Source organism: Meles meles, chromosome 13 (genome assembly GCF_922984935.1).
Source record: "Meles meles chromosome 13, mMelMel3.1 paternal haplotype, whole genome shotgun sequence".
Classification (NCBI taxonomy): Eukaryota; Metazoa; Chordata; class Mammalia; order Carnivora; family Mustelidae; genus Meles; species Meles meles.
The window spans coordinates 60,722,036-60,741,186 of NC_060078.1; the positions used below are offsets into that span (position 1 = coordinate 60,722,036).

Consider the following 19,151-nt stretch of genomic DNA (forward strand, 5'->3'; position numbering starts at 1 on the left):
ATACTCTCTGACTCATCTGCCCTGAATAGCTGGAATAAAACTAAAAAGCACACGCATTTGTAATTGCCTATTTGACATCCAACCGTCACTTGTACGTGCAGCTTCTCTCACTAAAGTGTGAACTCCGTGGGGACAGGACTAAAACCACTGCTCTCTCTGTGGATGAGAAACTGGGTGAAGCCTAGGGCCTGGTGCATGGCAGCAGAAAGAATCATTTTTAAGCCCCACGTTCCACACAGAGACCATCCCCAAGCCATGAGGTACCCTCCTGTCCAGTCCCACTACCCATTCTTAGTCACCACCTTCTGCTGACCACCCAGGCTCATGCACAGGCATCACAAATGTTGCCTTCTGGGGCACCTGGGTGGCTGTTGGTGAAGCATCTACCTTCTACTCAGGCCATGACCCCAGGGGTCAGCGATCAAGCCTTGCATCAGGCTCCCCGCTCAGTGAGGAATCTGCTTCTTCCTCTGCCCCTCACCCTGCTTGTTCTCCCTCTCTCTCTCTCTCTCAAATAAATAAATAAAATCTTGAAAAAAAAAAAAAAGAAAGAAAGAGAGAAAGAAAGAAAGAAAAGAAACGTTGACTTCTTAGCCTAAGCCCAGTCACTAAGGGCGGCCATGAGCCAGGCCTTGAGATGGTTGAGGAAGTGAGCAGGGACCAGCGAGGGTCTCTCTCCACCTGTGGGGTGGGACCAGCCCTCGATGCCCTTGGTGCCCTCTGTGCTGGCCCCCGGGGAGAGTCATCAGGGCAGCCTGAGCTCAGAAAACTGCAGGAGAAAGGCTAGTCGGCAAGACCACAGCCTCTGGCTCAGCTCCTGGCCTTCGGCGTGGCAAACGTCCTCCTCAGAGTCCAAAGCTGCCTGCCACTCAGCGGCACCACAGGGAGTCCCACACCTACCAGCAGCCGGCCTCCTGGGACCCAGTCCAACTGCCTTCCCTTTGCCCCGCTCAGCCTCATTCTCGGGATCCTCAGAAACAGAGCGCTCTGCTGGGTTGGCTCTGGCAGCCCTCAGCACCACACAGGGCAGGTTAGTAATAATAGCTCAGCGCCTTATTTATGGGGCAGATCTGGGGGCTCAGCCCCTAGAGAACACAGAGCTGCTCTCAGGTGGGAGCAGAAGTTTCCCAGTAGGCTCCCAGATTACCTGCAAGGCCTTCGCTCTCTAAGGTGCCTTCTAACCTACATCGGAATCCCTAGGGGCCAGCCGGGAGGGGATGGAGGAAAAGCCACCCAGCCTGCCGGGTGTCTTCCTCAGGGCTGTCCAGGCAAAGGGGGAAAGGAATTCCTCGGACAACAACGAAAGCCTTAACTGTTTCCTCTGGGCCCAGCACTTTCTAAGCACTTTATGTGTGTTATCTTTGGCCCTCCACTTCTAAATAGACACTATTATGAATCCTGTTTTACAAACGAGGAGCCCTCACCTCAGAGAAGTGAATCACTTTCACATGGCTACAGGAGCCAAGCTAGAGAAGGGACCACTTCCTGAGGTGAAAGGACCACTTCCTTTGTCTCATACCGTGACTTGAAGGGGACGACAGGGTTTATTTTAGGGGGAGGACAGAGAGAGAGAATCTTCAGCAGGCTCCGAGCGCATCCGGATCCCACAACACTGAGATCAGGACCCGAGCCGAAATCAAGAGTCGAACACTCAACCGACTGAGCCACCCAGGCGTCCTGAGAGAGTTTATTTTAAAAAAACAAAAAACAAACAAACAAAAAACTCAGGTTCTTGGGCTCTAATGAGGCAGTTTAAGACTGAAGAGTGTGTTGTGGCAGAAGCCGCTTCAGTACTTCCGAGTCCAAAAGCCCTGGGTTCAGATCCAAGGTCAACCACGAATTAGCTCTGTCTCTTGGAACAAATGACTTACTGCATTGCGTCTCAGTTTCCCCATCTGTAAAATGGGGCTAGTAGTGCCCCACTTGCCCGGCTGTCAGGAGGGTTGGAAATGACACAGACAGCACACCTGGCATCTGATGGGTGCTTGACACATGGCAACTGTGCCAGCGACCCACTCTCCCTTCCCTTGGGTGAGCAGGCGGCCCAGTCGCTGACCAATCCAGCCGCCCACTGGAGTAAGTGGAAGCAGCTGGGAGGGGGTGGGGGAGAGAGGGGAAGGGCGGGCAGCTTGAGTGACTGCAGGCCAGCCCTGGGGGCCTCACAGGGGATATTGGCCCTAGCCACAGGTGCACCAATTACTCTCCCCTCGAAAAGCCTGGGGGTGCACTTCCCCTTCGTTTCCCGCTCGACTCAGCCCTGACCTTTGGTTCTGCAGAAGGCAGTGGCAGCTCCACAGCACCAGTCCGCTGGCTGGTCGTTTGTCTTCAGGTTTCACGGCCTCCCTGAGGCTCCCAGTGCTTCTCGAGCTTTCCCTCCCTTTCCCAGCCACTTCCCAGTTAGCCTGGGAGCCTCTCAGTGGCAGCTCGGGTTTCATTCCTGGGAGCTTTGTTCCGAATGGAAGTTTCTGGTTGGGATAATCCCTGGGTGTGAGTGGTCAGTGCAGGAAGAGACAGGGAGCCTCTCGGAGGCTGTGGGAACAGACCCGCTGGTCCAGGTGCTCTGAGGAGGTGCTCAGCGGCTCCTCCTGGAGGCACCTTCCCGGGGCGGCGGGGACCAGGGGGCGGCCCTGGACTGCAGGCCTGGAGCCCACCCGGCCCTTCCTCCCTGGAGGGTCCCTGCCCCCATCTTCCCCCTAAAAGCCCCAGAGAACCCTGAAGAGCTCGGACCTTCCATCTCCCTCACTCCCTGCCCCAGCTGCCATGTCAGGCACGAAGGAAGAAACTGAGGGGACGTCAGTCCCTCGGCTGACCGAAGCGAGTCTTGTGTACATCTATTTTATGAAATAGACTTCTACACAGGTTTTCCTCAGGAAATTAGGTTCTGCTGCTAATTTTTTTTTTTTTTTCTGAAAACAAATACTCTGGTTCAAACCTTTTTACCTTCTCGATGAGGAAATTAAGGTTCAGGAAAAATGCATTTCCCTGAGGATTCCACAGCTGTTCCTCTTGACTCATCTTCTCTGGGATCCGTCACGATCCAGCTAAGTGGAGTAAGCTACGTACCGCCCGCACCACTGGTCGGTGAACCCGGCTCAAGGGTGGACCGCCTCGTCTAGGCGTTTATCTCCAGCAACTCCACCCCCACCCCACCCCGTGTGCCCTGAACAAGCTGGGGCTGACCTGAGCGGAGCCAAATTCCACCCGGGCCGCCCAGGGTCCCTGCTCCCACCCGGCCGTCTCTGAGGCAGCAAGGCCTCAACCCTGAGCCATGGGACGTCCTCCCCAGGACCCCTCTATCCTCACACACCCCTAGCTCTTCAGCTGCCTCAGCCTTTCCCACGCCTCATCAGAAGTGAGTGGCCAACTCTGGCCATCTGCACTGGAAGGGAAGCTTCAAGAGTCAGGGTCTTTCTGACTTGCTCACTGTTGCCTCTTTTTTTTTTTTTTTTAAGATTTTATTTATTTATTTGACGGAGGGAGAGAGATCACAAGTAGGCAGAGAGGCAGACAGAAGTGGGGGGGAAGCAGGCTACCTGCTGAGCAGAGAGCCCAATGTGGGGCTCGATCCCAGGACCCTGAGATCATGACCTGCGCCGAAGGCAGAGGCTTAACCCACTGAGCCACCCAGGCGCCCCTCACTGTTGCCTCTTAATACTTGCTTTCATACCTGGCACATAGGAGGTCTCCAACAGGCTTGGCAGGTATCAGTTTGAGGCCCCTGGGGAAAGGAAAAGCTTGGCATCAACTGGGAAGAAAGAAAGCCTTGAATGTTGGTTCTCCATGTTCTCTCTGTTCCTTCTCCTTCCCTTCTTCCAACAGATCACTGCCTCCCCAGCCCTTGCGTTAGGAGTTGGGGGAGGGGAGGCAAGTCCAGGTCTGAGGAACAGGGAGGTAAGACCTGCACACTGGCCTCCAGGACTGAGCCGGAAGACCATCCCCCTTGCAGGACACTGGGACATCTGTCCTCTCAGTTCTCCCAGACCTCCAGGGGCCTGGACCTTTGGCTGGCACACCTACCTGGGTAAGCAGGAGGAAGGGGGCAAGGGCAGGCATTCTGTGCACGGAGGACCTTGCCCTTCATCTCTCCTGGCTTCTGGGCTATCTTGGGCCATTGAGCCACTGGAGCTATTTCCCCAGGAAACTAACCTTCCTAGAGACCCTGCCTTTCTCCTGGCTCCTCAGTGGGCTTCTTAGATGATGTCACTGGGCAAACCCAGGCTCGCTGGGACTTCACTCTGCCAGCCCAACCCCTCCTCCAGAGTCCCTCCCCACTAGGAACCATTGTTAGGGCACTCTGCTTACAAACTCCTCCTGACAACTCTGTAGAGAGGAGTTTGTGACCCATTTGGCAGGTGAGGAAGTTGAGGCTCAGAACAGTGAGGCAACTTGCTGTGTATTTGGTTAGCGAGCTCCAGAGCCAGGATTCAAGATTAGTTCGGTCTGACTCCAAAGCTCTGACTCCTGACGTCACACGGAGTCACAGCCCATCTCTGGTGGCCATTTTTCTGAGTCCCTTCTCTGACTTGCTTAGTCCTGGCCAGGAGCGGGGATGAGCAATCAATGTCAGTACGAATTCCAGAGGTGTTGGAAGAGTAAGAGAAGATTCCTTTATCCTTCCCTTCCCTCTCTCTACCTGCCCCACCAGTGTGATGGATGTGTCCCCACAAGGTGGCCTGCCGCCAACACCATTCCCTCTCTCCCTCACATGGTGCACAATCCTACCTTACCAGGCTCCCCAGGGCAAAAATCACCATTCCAGACACTGCTGAGTACATAGGCTCTGACCCTGCTCCCCTCCTCTTTCTCAGCACACACCTCTGGCTTTAGTCTTCTGGTCACAGAAGTCACGCCTCACTTAGGAGCTTTCTCCCTGGGCCGCTAGCTCCTCTCCCCAGGATCCCCCACGTTCCCCCCAAGGGAGGATTGGGCCTGGCTTGATGGAAGTGGCTGGAACTTGAGCCCAAGGTGGAGAAGTCAGCCCAAACCCTTGCACGTTCCTCACCCGGCCTCTCCTATCAGACCTGAGATCGGGCAGATCCTACATGGTGTGTTACCCACGATGAATATTTTATGAGTTTACTCCTCATTACTGAGAGTTGCGGGAGGCAGGGAGGGGAGGGTGTCCAGAAAGCCCAGGGAGAGACCGGGCAGGACGATGAGGTGGGAGGGCGTGCAATGGCCCAGCAGAGGCTGTGATGGGACGGGGCACTTCTCCGTGAAGAAAGATTTAGCAAGAATTGGTGATGTTTGGGGTGCCTGGGTGGCTCAGTGGGTTAAAGCCTCTGCCTTCGGCTCAGGTCATGATCCCAGGGTCCTGGGATCGAGCCCCGCATCGGGCGCTCTGCTCAGCGGGGAGACTGCTTCCTCTTCTCTCTCTGCCTGCCTCTCTGACTACTTGTGATCTGTCAAATAAATAAATAAATAAAATCTTTAAAAAAAATTGGTGATGTTTGTCAAGTTGAAATGTTAAATATCAGAGACTAGAAACAAGGAGAAGGACAGAAAGGTAGAGGTTCTGAGCCCGGGGGTTTGGAAGCTGTGTGTCTGCGGGCGGACAGGGACAGTGGGATTTGGTGTTGGCCCTGGCCACTGGCTGGAGTCACTGGCTGGATCTTCTGGCTGTTGGCTTGGGTCTTGGCCCTGTGCCCTGGCTCCTTGAGGGCTTGCCATTCTGCCACTCCCAGGCCTCAGGCCCAGGCATTTTCTGGTTCTCTGGGCTCAAGGTAACAGGAGCCACAAACCTTGAAAAGCTCGGTCCCGGCTTCTCCTTACCTCCTCAAGGCAGTGTCCAGTTCTGGCCCCTTGTTCTGAGGACCTCCAGCAGACCCCAGGCCAGAGCCCATGTGATTCTTCATGACCGGGGGCCTTCATCCCCTAGTACCAAAGCTGCAGGCCTCCGTGGGCATAGGTTAACACCCTGACTCTCCTCTTGACCACGTCCTCCCTCCGCCATCCACAGCCAAGGAAGGAAGGGAGAAGAAATGCAGCTCCCAGACTGATCCAGCAGCCTGAGCTCATTTCCCAGAGACAGGGGCTGAGGGGAGTATCAGGCTGCAGGACTGAGCCAGAGCCCTTCTCCGCATCTACCAGCCAGTAGGAGCACAAGGCTCGGCTCTGGGGCCTGCCCAGAGTGACAGTTAGCTCTTGAGGGTCAGCAAGAGAGCCCGATGGGGAAGCAGGGCAACCAAAAGGACATACTGGCACAGCCCTCCACAGTTCCGTGGGACTTGGGGATCCCCCAGAGTTCCTGCCAGCTCCCCATCTGATTCGCTACTTACTCCTCATCTCTCCTCCACTCTCTAGCTCTTAATGCCCCTTCACTCTTTCCTTTGAAGTCCCCTGGTTGCTGTGGACATCCAGGGGTAGGGCAGGAAGCAGAATTTGAGGAGGTTCTGATATACCCCTCCCCCAGGCACTGCTTAGATGCTCCTTTGTCGGGGTTTTGGAAACCGGCATTGCAGCTTGAGGATACTGGGGGTGAGCCCATGTCGGACAGCTCTGAATCTCCTTTTAGTAAGATTGTGCATGTCTGGATGGTCTCCAGGGGTCACCCATCTCAGGACCACCCCCAAGTCTCCCTGACCTTCGGGCATTTCAAGCCCAACCCAACCCTGGATACAGAGAACCCCTAACCTGCTGTGTCCACTCAACAGCTTCCCAGTCTCCTCTCACTTTATCAGTTGATTGCTTCCACCAATGTTTACTGAAAACTCATGACAAGGAGGTGCGAGGCATTGGTTCAGCACTGGATATGCATCAGGGTCGCTCCCTGCTCTCCCCGGGGGGCTGGGGGGGGTAGACAGACCAAAAGCAAGCAAATAAGAAACAAGATAATATCAGATAAGGATAAGGGTAATAAAGAAATAAAGCAGAGACTGACCGCAGAGATCTACAGATTGAACAGTCAGCCCTGCAAGTTCAAGAAAAAAGGCATTGCAAGCGGAGGAAACAACAGATGCAAAGGCCCTGGGGCAGATGCAAGACTGTCTTGTTTGAGAAGCTGGAAGGAGGTGTGGCCCCAGTGGTTAAGTGGCTAAGCCCTAAGGTTAGAGGGACAGTCAGGCCAGAGCAGGCCAGGGACCATGTGGGCCTCGGAAAGGAGTCTGAGTTCAATTCTAGATAAGGCGGGAGTACAAAGATGAGATTTGTGTTTTGAAAATTCTGGCTACTGAGCACAGAAAGGATTGTCGGGAGTTATGAGAGGAATCAGGGAGAGCAGTTAGGAGCTGTTGCCATAAAGACAGACTTGAGCTGATGATGGCTTGGAGCAGGGAGAGGGTGGCGGAGAAGTCAAAGAGTAAGTGGACTGGAGTTGAGTTAGGTTCTGTAGGTAAAGACAGAGGGATGAGAGGCCGGAGAAGCTGAAAGAAGAGGCCAGGAGACTCCCAGGTCAAACAGACCCACTTGTTAGCTACTTCATTTTAGCCCTGGTGTTGGTTGGGGAGTATGACACTTAAAGCTTCGGGCCCAGAAATTGTTGTCTTGGTCCTGTATCATCACGACACCACACCGTCTTGGTTTTCCTCCCACCTACCCCATGGGCCACACTTTCTCAATCTCCTCCCTTGGTTCCCCCTCTGTCCTGACCTCTGCAGGGGTATCCCGGTGCTCAGACTTGGGGCTCCGGCTCCTCTCTGCTCTAGCTATGCTCACTCCCAAGGGAACCCATTCCATCTCCTGCATTAAAAATCACCTGTGTGGGGCGCCTGAGTGGCTCAGTGGTTAAGCGTCTGCCTGCAGCTCAGGTCATGATCCCGGGATCCTGGGATCGAGCCCCGCATCGGGCTCCCTACTTAGCGGGAAGCCTGCTTCTCCCTCACCCACTCCTCCTGATTGTGTTCCCTCTCTTGCTGTCTCTCTCTCTGTCAAATAAATAAATAAAATCTTAAAAAAATAAAAACACCTGTGTGCCGAATACTCCCAAAGTTGTATCTTCACATTAGACCTCTCCCCAGAATTCTAGACACGTGCACCGCTGCTCACTCACCATCTCCCTTTGCGTATTTCTTCAGTCAGCTGAGATGTAACATATCCAAAACTAAACTTCTACTCTTCCTTTCAAAATCTGCCCCGTCTGCAGTCTTCTCTGTGTCAGCAAATGGCCCCTCCATCCTTTCAGTGGCTCAGGCCAGAAACCCTGGAAACCCTTCACATCACCTGTCTCTCACAGCCCATATTCAAATCCGTCAGCACGTTTTGTCATCCCCACTTGTAAAAATTGCCCCAAATCCCAAACTCTGCTCACTGCCTCCAATCCGCTACTATCTGTGGTCTGGATTACTTCAGTAACTTCGTAACTGGTCTCCCTGGCTCCCTGGCTGTCTGTTCTCCACACAGCCGCCAAAGTAATCTTGTTAAAATTTCATTCAGAGCCTGTCACTCTACTGCTTGGAAGCCCCCGACGGTGTGCTATCTCATTCAGAATCAAAACTGAAGTCTTTTCAATGGCCCTATGGGATCTGCCCTCCACCCTCACCCCTTTCTATTTCTCTGGCCTCATCTCAGCTTCTAACCTTCTCCACGCCCCTCCCCAGAAAGTCTCACCTCCCCAGAGAGGTGTGTGCTCAAACACCAAGATTGGAGTGGGGCCTTCTCTGTGCACCCTATGTAAAATTGCTGCCACCCTACCCTACCTTTCACACTCATTCCCTTCTCTGCATTTTTCCCAATGTGGTTCTCAGCATCTCCCACACTATGTACCATTTGCTCTGCACCCCCTTACCCACTAGAATATGAGCTCCATAATGACAGGGCTTTTGTCTCATTTCCTGCTTGTCCCTCTACTCAGAATAGAGCTTGACCCACACACAGTAAGCACTCAATAAATATCGAATGAATGAATGGAATTAAGGAAAGACCTATAACCCTCAAGAGGCAGCCTGGGCCTGGAAATTAACACCTGATTTCCATACTAGCTTCGATCCTAGCTATGCACCTTCTGGGCCCTAGGCTGTCTGTCTCTAGATGGTGAACAACTCCCGAGGTCCTTTGCTGCAGCGGCTTTCTAGAATGATGCTTGCCCACAGCCTCCCCTTCTGTCACTCAGCTAGGGTAGAAGGAAGGGTTGGGCAGAACCTGGTGGAGTGAGAGGAGAGAGCCCTCACTCATTCTTTCTCATCAAGGTTTGGGCGGAGTCTTTGCTGGCCTTGAAATGAAAGACAAGGTTCTAGTTTGGAGCGGGCAGGGTTCTGGGAGGCTTTGGGGAGGGAGGAATGGGTGAGTGGGTCCAGCCCCACCCTCTGGGTGGGGAGGAGCAGAGGTCTGGCCACTAGGCCTGCTTCCTCCTCGTGGGGAGTCGGTCCCGGTGTGGGTCTCATGGGTGGCACTGCTAGAAAAAAAGGAGGGCGCGATCAGGATGAGGTAAGCACTGAGGAGAAGGCCTTCTGTGGGAGTCACCTGGGCCTGCAGGCAGGTCCTCAGTGAGTCCTGGGAGGCCAAGCCTGGCGTAGGCCTCAGGCAGCCCCCCAGGGCCCTCACAGCCAACACCCACTCTAGGGCCAAGCAGCGGACCTTTTGGCTGAGAAGAGCCCGGTCCTCCTCCCTTTTCTGGGCCTTGCCACAGCTCCCTGCTTGTTTTCCCCGAAATAAATGGACTGAGCATATTGGGCCGACAATAACCCCTTGAAATCAGTTGTTATCACAGTTAACAACCAGTTTGGCTTCAGTTCAGGCTGTTAACTATCAAACCACTAAGTGCCGGTAATGATTGATTCTCGGCCAGTTGCAGCTTGAGTGGGCTGTAAAACCCCATTAGCGAAGGCTCTATGGAGGCAGCAAGGCGAAGATAAACAAGGTGGTGGGTGCTCTAGCCCAGCCTGGCTCCACCGCTCTGGGCTCTGCTCCCATGGGTCCCTGACCTGGGGTCCTGATGTCAGCCCCTTCCCAAAGCCCTGGGCTGCCCTGAGGATCCCCACCTCCCACCCCTCTCCACCGCCCCTAGCCACCACCACCCGTCATCTCCCTCCTCTCTGTAAGGCGGGTCTGGCTCCCCGGACAGCCCACCTCTTCTCCGTCACGGCCACCATGGCACAATTCCATCCACCACCCGGGAGACCTCGAGCGTCCCCAGCCCTGGGGTTTGCGGGAGTGGCTTTGGCCTAGCCAGTGACCAGCCTCCCTGCTCCGTGGCCAGGATCACAGGCAGAGAGAGCCTGACATTCCACCCCCACCCCAGACTCCCTCCGACCCTATGGCTTCCCCCAGGAATTGCTCTCAAACAAATGAAATGTGGGCAATTACTGGGCTGGGGGCTGGACAGGCGGCCGTGCAGATGAAAGCGTTTCCTGGACGGTCTCTTCATTTGCATGGCATCAGAAGCTGCTCAGAAGGTGTGACTTTTCCCACAGTGAGACCCGAGCTCCCTGCACAATAAAGCCAGGCTGCTCACCCAGAATTAATTAAAGGGGGAGGGGTGGGGATGGAGCAGAGGAGGAGGCCCTAGGAGCTGGAGGAGCTGGAACAGAGATGTCTAGAGCCCCCTCCCCACATCCCTGGTGTCTGTGCGCTGGGAGACACCTCTCTATCCAGAGCCCTTCACCCCCACAGCAAGCCAGATGAGGTGGCATGGCCAGAGCCCAGGGTCTCCCCAACCTCTCTCCTCCAAGTCTTCCCACTGAGCCATGGAGCTCCTGACCACCTGAATGGCCTGACCCTGGAACTCACGGCTTCAGCTCTGAGAAGCCCATGTGATTAGGAAGCCTTGGGGTGCCCCCACTCCAAGGAAGTGCCAAGGAACAGGCCCAGAGGGAAGAGGTTTCTGGATTGGCCCAGCAGCTGAGCTGTGGGACCAGCCCAGGGGCACTGTCAAAAGAAGGCAGCAGAAACGGCCAGAACAGGAGGCCTCAGAGATGAAGCCCTCAGGAGAACTGCTACCTCTGGGCTTGGGCTGTCCCTCCATGTGGCATGATGCCAGGCTCTCCAGTCCACACCCAAACACACAGCTCTCTGGCCATCAGGCCAGCCCTTATGCCCACAACCTGACATGCTCTGTCATGGCCATAGCATGGCCTGGGCTTCCTTCCTCCACAGCAGGGCTGTCTGGAGCCGGTCCTTCTGACCCATGAGCTGCTGCTTCTCCTCTGGGCCAGAGTCTGAGTCCTGCTCTCCACCTGTGAACCTCCTTCCTGGTCTCCTGCCCAGCCCCTCTTCCTCTGGGCCCCATCTCTCCAGGGCCGGCAGCCTCTCCCAGGGTCACGGCCCCAGAGCCCTTGCACAGCACCTGAGCTCAGCACCTTCTGCTCACAGCTGTCTAACCAGATCCTCAAAAGTCAGCCCTGCTCCATGTCACAGTTGTCAACACCGGGCTTGGCGGTCTCCCCTCCGGCATAACCCCACCTTGGACCCTGGCAGCTCCTCTTTTCTTTCATTCACTGGAGCCTGATACTCAGAAAGAACCGGCTCTGGCATCTCCAGCCTGTCTCCCACGAAGATGTAGACACGTGGAGAGGCGCTTTTTAAAGATTCATTGAAGACACCTGGGCCACTGAGCTGGTTAAGCATCTGGCTCAGCAGGGAGTCTGCTTCTCCCTCTGCCTGCTCAGCCATCCCCCTTGCTTGTACTGTCTCTGACAAATAAATAAGTAAAATATTTATAAAAAATAAAAATAAAGATTCATTGAATCCATGAATGGAGCTCTGGTCCTAGCAGAACCCTCTTTTCTGCCCCAGAGGTGGCTAGGGGTTAGTGTTGGCAATGACTCCCATTAGGAGCTATAAGGTCCTCGTCTGAGAGCTCCCAGGACCAGCTAAGAGCCTCTTCTTGCCTCTTTCCCTACTTCTGTCCTATCAGGAGAGCCCCCAACGACAGGCACAGGTCCTAAGTCAGGCTGGAGGGAGGCTATGGGCAGAGCCAGGGTCAGAACCAGTTCTGGTCAGGACAGCCCCAGGGCAGCTGGGGAAGGGGGAGGAGGCGATCCCCACAGTCCTTGCTCTCCAACATACATTTTTAATACTCAAGTTAAATAAATAAATTTCAGGGGCTCCTGGGTGGCTCAGTGGGTTAAAGCCTTTGCCTTCAGCTCAGGTCGTGATCCCAGGGTCCTGGGATGAGCCCCACATCAGTCTCCCTGCTCAGCGGGGAGCCTGCTTCCTCCTCTCTCTCTCTGCCTGCCTCTCTGCCTACTAGTGAACTCTGTCTGTCAAATAAATAAAATATTTTAAATAAATAAATAAATATTTTAGTCATTTAATAATAATACACATCCACCCCCCACTGACATCCACCCTTAAAAAACCTGCCCTACGTCCCCACTCTTTCCTCCCTGCCCCCACCTGGGGGGTGGGGTAAGCCCGGCCAGCTTAACCTGCAGGCCCCGGGGGTCTCAGGAGTACCTCTGCAGGCCTGGAAAAGCCCCCTCCCACCCAGAAGGAACCCCCGCCGGAATCCCAGTCTAGGCCACTCCCAGCCGTCCCAAAAGCGAAGACAGACACCACCGCCAAGTGGAATACAAAAATAGAGCCTCTCTTTTGTTTAAAAAACAAGACAAAACAAAACGACCGGAAAAAAAAAACAAAAACCCAACAGCAAACAATTATGGACAGCTAGAACCCGGGGCTCCCCCAGCTCCTCCCCAGCCTTCAGCAGCGCAGACCTCGGCTCCCGGAGTTTCTCCGTGCGCCCCCGCGGAGAGCGGCTGGGCGCGGCGGGGAGGGCCGGCGGCGCCTACCGGGGCTCGGGGGCCCAAGTCCTTTGGCTGCCGCGCAGGCTGCGCGTGAAGGGCGGGTAGTTGAGGAATTCGAAGCGCAGACTCTGCTCCGTGGTGTGGTGGCCGCGGGGCAGCCGCTTCATGAAGTGCACCTCGCGCTGGTGCTGGCGCGTCTTGGAGCCCTTGCGGGGCCGGCCCTTGCGGGTGAAGGCCATGTACCAGCCTTCGTACTTGGCGTTCTGCAGGGCCGTGTAGTTGTTCTCCAGCACGATCTCGGTGAACACGCAGTCCTTGCCCTTGCCGTTGCTCTGCAGGTAGTGGGGCCAGACGCGCGGCGTTACGTGGCTCTGGCCGGAGACGCCCCCCCGCCCCCACCCCAGCACAGGCAGAGGGCAGGCGGCCCCAGACAGCAGGTGGGCACCCCAGCAGATGGCAGGGTGGGCACGAGTGACAGCCCCACCCCCGCCCGGGCACCCGCTCTCTAATCCCTCACAAGCCGCAGCCCACCCGGCAACTTCCTGTCCTCCCGGGCAGCAGTGACACATGGCTGTCTCCGGAGGGGCTGGGCCCCAACACAGAGGGTCAGAGAGGGGGCCCAGACCCTGCCTGCCCTGGCCTCCTGCCCACCAGTCTGGCCGAGCGGCTCGCACCCGTTTCCCCAGCTGCACCATCCCCCTGGGCCCCTCAAGACCCCCGGGGCCCCAGGGCAGCCACTCCATGGGGGAGGGGAGGCCTGCGGGGAGACGCAGAGCCCCGAGCCCCAGAAGCCCAGGAAGCGGGGAGCTTGAGGCTGGAGAAGAGCCGTGACTAATGGGGCCATTTCAGAGCTCGGCCGAGGGGCTGGGCCTGCGGCTTACTGAACATTCCAAATGCTGGTACCATGTAATTGGACATAATAGCAAAGCAATTTGGCGATTTGTTAAAAAGATATATGGAATTTACCAACCCCCCCACCAGCCCCTTCCCTAGCCTTCCTTCTTCCTCCTTTGCCTTTATAGCTTTTCATCTCTCAAGCAGGTTCCTTCTCTCTCACCTCCCCCATCCTCCACCCAACCACTAGGTAACCCCAAGGTGGCCCTGGGTCTCTCTGCCCACCTCCTTGGGATCCTGGAGGAGCTCTGCCTGCCCAGCCCCCTCCCTAGGACCCAAGGACCCTCTGCTCCTTCTGGGGCCTCACCTTGGCAATGAGCTTCCCCTTTTTATTCATGCAGATGTAAAGACCGGTCTCAGCTCCTCGGACTCGAACCCGGCTCCCAAAGGTATCTGTCTCCACAATGAGCTTTGCTGTCAGGGAAGGTGGGGGGATGGTTATTGGAAGCGCCCTGACCCCACTGTACCACATTGTCACCCCAGCTGACCCTCAGACCTGTCACATCCCCGTACAAGCTGCTCCAAGAGCAGGTACCCAAGACATGGGCTCCAGCCCCAGCCCAGCGGCCACCATGCTAGGTAACTTTGGGAAAGATCAATTCCCCTTCCTGGGCCTCAGGCCCCTCACAGATGTACACAGGGGATGGACAAGAGCATGAAGCACAGACTGGGATCTCCCTCTGCCCACTCTGCTGCTCCTGTGGAGGCATCTTAAAGCCATCAAACTGAACAGACCCTCTTTTAAAAGCAGATAGTACTGACTTTTCACATCAAGCCTTCATGACTAAGTTCTACTCTCATCAGAAGATCTCTGGGAATCCTTCAAACTCAAAGTAGTACACGCACATGCCTCAGAGGTCACCACAAACTTCTGGGGCGCAGCAGTGACATGAGTTCTGAGGGAAAACACAAAAACACTATCTCCTGTTTCTGGCTCCTCAGGTTCTATCTCATGTCCTTGGCCACCACCATCCCCCCCCAACCACCACCCCGTTTTGCTGAGATGACAGGGAGGCTGACCACTGTCCCTCCACACACAGCCTGCTACTTTCCCCGAACCTCAGACCCCAGCTGGGAGGCTTCTGCTCTTCTCCACGCTTCCCAGTCACCACTGTCCCCAGCCCCAGTGTCCAGAAGTCAATGACTCAAATAGTCTTTTCTTTTTCAACCCCCATCACAGCTGGGCTCCTCACCCCAGTGACCAAACACTTTCTGTGGGTGAGGAGGGGAAAAAAATCAGGCATGCTTGCCTCTCAGTCTGGAAAGCCATTGAGACAGGGAGCTGAATTCTGTGCTTTCTTCCCTGGTGCCCTCCCCTTAGACAGCCAACTTGCCACAGAAGTCCTGGTCCCTGTCTAGTCCCTGTGTAATTCCTCCCTTTGTGGCTGTCCTCCAGCTGGGAATGAGGGCTGACTTAGCTGTTGGGGATAGGCCAGAAGGGGGCTGAGTCTTCTGTCCTCTCTACTGCTTTGCCCTCCTTGAGAAAGCAGTTCTGGGATTCCCAGAGCTGTCTCCCAGCCTGCACTAACAAGGCAGCACAGTCTTTGTCACTAAAACTAAAGGGGGAGGATGGGCACCAAGGTCAGCAAGGCAGCCCTCACCACCCCGCCTGATACTAGCCCTCCCCCCCCCCAACCCCTTCACATAGGCACAGAGCTGGGACCCAATGGCCAACTCTCCAGTCTGGCTTCAAGTCAGCCAGGGAAATGCAGCTGTCACGTCCCCTCCCACCCACCTCCTCTTGGACCCGGCCACGCTGCTCATCCCTCTCCTGCTCTGCCTTCCAGAGCAAGGAGTAGCTGCCTTGAGGGGCCCGAAGGGACGCTGGCTGGAGAAGGGGCCAGAGGATCCCACTCAGAGGATTCTGGCCAAATGGGGCAGATAAGGATGGCACAATCCCTCTATTCCTTCCTGGGACCCATAAGGAAGCCACTGGGACCTCTCTGCTCTTCTCCCCCAGACTCATACTGTCCCGGCTGCACACCCTAAGCCTCTGCTCTCGGGCCCTCCGGCTCCCACTCCTGACTGGCTGGCAGGGATCAGCGAACCTGGAAGGCTTCCTACACTTGTAAGGACAGAAGTGGGCATCAGACTTCTGAGGTCTGAAGATGAGCTTCCCCATGGCCAGCTTAGCCTCTTCTTCCCTCCCCAGAACCCAAGGATGCTGGACCATTTGCTCCAGTGGAGCAAACCCAGGAGGAGCTAAGCATTCGTTCCCTTTCCTAGGAAGCTGAGAAGGGCAGCAAGCAGCCAGTTTGGAGGGACAAAGGGACGGCAGGCTGGCCCTGCCAGCCCAGCGGGGGAGCTCGGCCACCGGGCAGGCCGCCCCCCACCCCCACCATGGAGAGCCCCCACTCCCCTTCCTGGATGGAGCTGGGGAGCTGGGGCAGCCGTTTACGGCGGCTTTCCCGACCAGCCTTTTGGAAAGCTTAACATTTTCAAACCTATTCTTCCACCCCAGTGACAGATTTATCCCGGGAAAATTATGTCTCCTTCTCCAGCTTTGAAGGGAAGTCAGCTACGTCGATGCAGAAAAAATGCAGTGAGACATACTCGATCCCCCAAACTGGCTCGAGAAGAGGAGAAAGTATTCAGGAAATGTTAAAAAAGGTGAAAGTAAGAAGAGTTTTAATCGCTCTGCCAGACGCGGGGGTCTCTCCAGAGATTCATAGAGAACAATCTTGAACCTCTTTTTTAACATTTACAGACTTGCAACTCCTTTCAAACTCCACATCTGAAAAAAGACTCGTTCTTTTTCTGTTTTATATCATTCTTCATTTTTCTTCTTAGCTCTTAAAATGCCTCACCTTTTTATTACATTTTAATAGAGTCTTCCCCTCTCCTTTCATGCTTGTTTAACTTGGTCATTATTTAAAGGTTTTTAAACTCACAATAATCGCTCTCTAAAAACAACACCAGCCGCCCAGAGGACTTGCTTTTCTCTTGGTACATCCAGGACTCTGGAAATTGGCCTTGTTTCAAGGCAAGAATATTGAATGTTTTAGAAATCAATCAGTCCTCAGCCTCTCTGCCCCGCAGTAGCTCCCGGGACTCACCGCCCCACGGGGAGTCAGGAGCCTGGCTCTGACCACTACCTGGGTCCCCGAGGGTCAGTGGGGTGGAGAGAGGGCCCCTTCCCAAGCCTAGTGCCTATGTGCAATTGGCTCTTCTGGTCAAAATATGTAAAGGTTCATGGCATCCCCTCTCCAAGCTGGAAGGGCTGGGGGGATTTTTCTCCCGACTCTTTCCCAACTCTCCTTTTGTGGACCCTGGCGACATATCCTCTTTCAAGAGCTTCCCTTAAACCTGGGGCCCCTCCCGCAGAACCCTCTGTCTCCACCTGCAGCTAGGGAGGGGTGTGTGAACAGGGGAGGTAGAAAAGGAGCCACCTGGATTCATTCATCTGCTGGGTAGAGAAGGGGCACCTGTGGGCCAAGTACTCCCCAAGGTCCCTTCCCTAACCCTCTTTTCTCCAGCTGACCCCCAAGATGCTTTTTTGCCTTAACTCCTTCCCTTCTGAGCTGGGGAGCCCGAGAGGCCTCTGGCCAGCATGGATGGGGCTGGCAGGTCTGGTCACAGCAGGCCAGCCAGGGGGAAGGAGGGCGTGTTCTACAAGCTACCTTCACCCTGCCCGGTGCAGCTCTCCTTACCAAAGGGGTCCCCGTCTTCTGCCATGGCGTTGATGCGCTTGTTGGCCAGGACCTGCACGTGCTTCCCGCTGGTGCGACTGTAGAGCTGGTAGGTCCGGATGAGGCGGCGGCTGAGCTGATCCGTCACCAGGCTCTGCTCCCTCACATGCTGTGTAAAATTAGGTGAGGACTGAACAGTTACCTTTAGGAAATTGAAAAATACACAACACGCCATTATAATGCTACTCTGCCCAGGGGCCCAAGTGGCCCCCATCACCCTGCACACGTCTCCACTGCCCCAAACAGCCTACAAGGGCTGGGGGAGGGGTTCCCCCCCACAACAAGCCAGCTCAGGCCCCAGCACCCAACCCAGGAAAGTGGAGCAGACCCAGCCTAGGAAGGATGAGCTTGGACCAATCTGGACCTACCTGTTGGGAAACACCCTGGGACTCCCGGCCAGCTCCGATCAGGGAAGCAAGTTCTCTGCCCAGAACCGCCGCCCCTCGCCCCCTCCCCACGCCTTCCTAGAAAAGCAGGGCGCTTCTAAGTAGGGAGGCAGCGCTGCCGGACCGCTGACATTTATAAAGACAAATTTACAGAGCAAATGTTGAGAGCGCAGAGACCCTAGGCACCTGATCTTTCGGCCAGACCCGCCACAAGTCTCCCCAGAGAGCCACGGAGAGAGTCCCTGCGGCCGTCCCAGGGACTTGCGACAACAAACGCTCCCTGGCCCCAGCTCCCCGCCTTCCTCGGCAGCCAGGTGTGGCTGCCCGTAGAGTTCCCCATCCACCCCAGCCTGGCTAGGAGGTGTGGGAGACAGCGCTGGAGTCCGAAACCTTGGGTTCGAACCTCGCCGCACACTAGCTGTGTGACCTTAGGCTGGGCGCTCCCTCTCTGTTCCCCGGCTCCCTCCTAGGGCAGGTTCGGGGCTGGATTTCTAAGGTTCCTCCCAGCCCTGCCGCGCTGGCCGCAGGGTTGGTCCTTGGGCCCCTGCCCGACCTTGCCAACCGGCGGCCCCCGCCGGCCCGCCCGGGACCCGCCACCGCGCAATGCGCCTTACCTGGGCTTGGAGGCAGAGAACCAGCAAGTGCAACAGCCTGCGGGAGACAAAAGCGGGCGGGAGAGAGAGGGCGCGGGGTGAGCCGAGAGGGCGCGGCGGCGCGGGGCCGGCGGGGACGCGGGGGGCGGTGGCCGTACTCACAGGCAGCTCAGCGCCGAGCGGGGGCTGCCCATGGCGCGCGGCCCGGGGAGCACCGAGAACCCCGGCGGGATCACGCCGGCCCGCGGGCGGCCGCGAGGGACGAGCCGAGGGCGGCGGCGGCCGAGGAAGGCTGGAGCGCGTGAGGCGGGCGGCGGTCCGGACGCGGCTCCGCGGGTCCCGTGGAATGTCGAGCTCGCCGCGCCGCGCCGTGCTGAGTGGCTCTGCACCGCTGCCGGAGCCGGTGGCCGCTGGCTGCTCAGGAGCCGGAGCAGCGGGAGGGTAACGGGCCGGCAGGGTGGGTGGGTAGGTGGGAAGGGAGGGGGAGGGGTGGGGGCGGGGGGCGCCGCACCGGGAGCGAGGCGGGGGGAGCGCGGGGCGGGCGGCCGGAGCCCGCAGCCCCCGGCTGGGAGCTGGGGCCCGGACGCAGCCCGGGGCGGGGGCGGGGCGGGCCGGGGCGGGGCGGCCGGCGGGTCTGGGATTGGGGGTCTGGGCTAGGGGAGGGGTCTTGGGACCGCGGGAGGGGCGGGGGGCGGCCGGTGGGGGCGCCTCCCCCATCCCCGGGCTGACCCCCTCGCGCGCTCTAGGGGTCTGGACCCGCGGGGATGGGGGGGGGGGGCGCCTCGGGCTTGGTCTTCCTGCACCGCGAGTGTGCCGGGGTCCAAAGGTGCCGGGTCTCCACCGTGGGGCCGGGTCCGCTTTTGCCTCAGGCTAGATGGCGTGTCTCTGAGCCGCCTACTGTGTGCTTCGGCCCCGCGTGTCCCCTGGAAGTGGCCGCCGACGCGGGAGTGAATGGCTGTGCGCTCCGCA

General features: G+C 56.9%; 1 protein-coding gene across 4 annotated transcripts; it reads right to left on the reverse strand.

Moving 5' to 3' along the window:
* Positions 1-12,661: 12,661 nt before the first annotated feature.
* Positions 12,662-18,376, reverse strand: FGF8 (fibroblast growth factor 8). Of its 4 annotated transcripts, none has more exons than XM_046027691.1 (6): positions 18,345-18,376; positions 18,204-18,240; positions 17,572-17,667; positions 17,165-17,312; positions 13,822-13,928; positions 12,662-12,952 (listed from the first exon to the last, which is right to left on the reverse strand). In XM_046027691.1, the coding sequence occupies exons 1-6, from the start codon at positions 18,374-18,376 to the stop codon at positions 12,662-12,664; spliced, it is 711 nt and encodes a 236-aa protein (XP_045883647.1). The 4 variants fall into 4 exon arrangements, with proteins under 4 accessions (XP_045883647.1, XP_045883646.1, XP_045883649.1 ...); XM_046027690.1 differs by having other exon boundaries at positions 17,165-17,345; XM_046027693.1 differs by lacking the exon at positions 17,572-17,667.
* Positions 18,377-19,151: the final 775 nt, after the last annotated feature.

Excerpts from the sequence above, each read along its gene's own strand:
- FGF8 (XM_046027690.1), bottom strand. The coding sequence starts at position 18,376 with ATGGGCAGCCCCCGCTCGGCGCTGAGCTGCCT. Across the intron at positions 18,241-18,344 it reads CGCTCGGCGCTGAGCTGCCT|GCTGTTGCACTTGCTGGTTC; the intron begins GTGAGTACGGCC and ends TGTCTCCCGCAG. Across the intron at positions 17,346-17,571 it reads CCCAGGGTGTTTCCCAACAG|GTAACTGTTCAGTCCTCACC; the intron begins GTAGGTCCAGAT and ends AATTTCCTAAAG.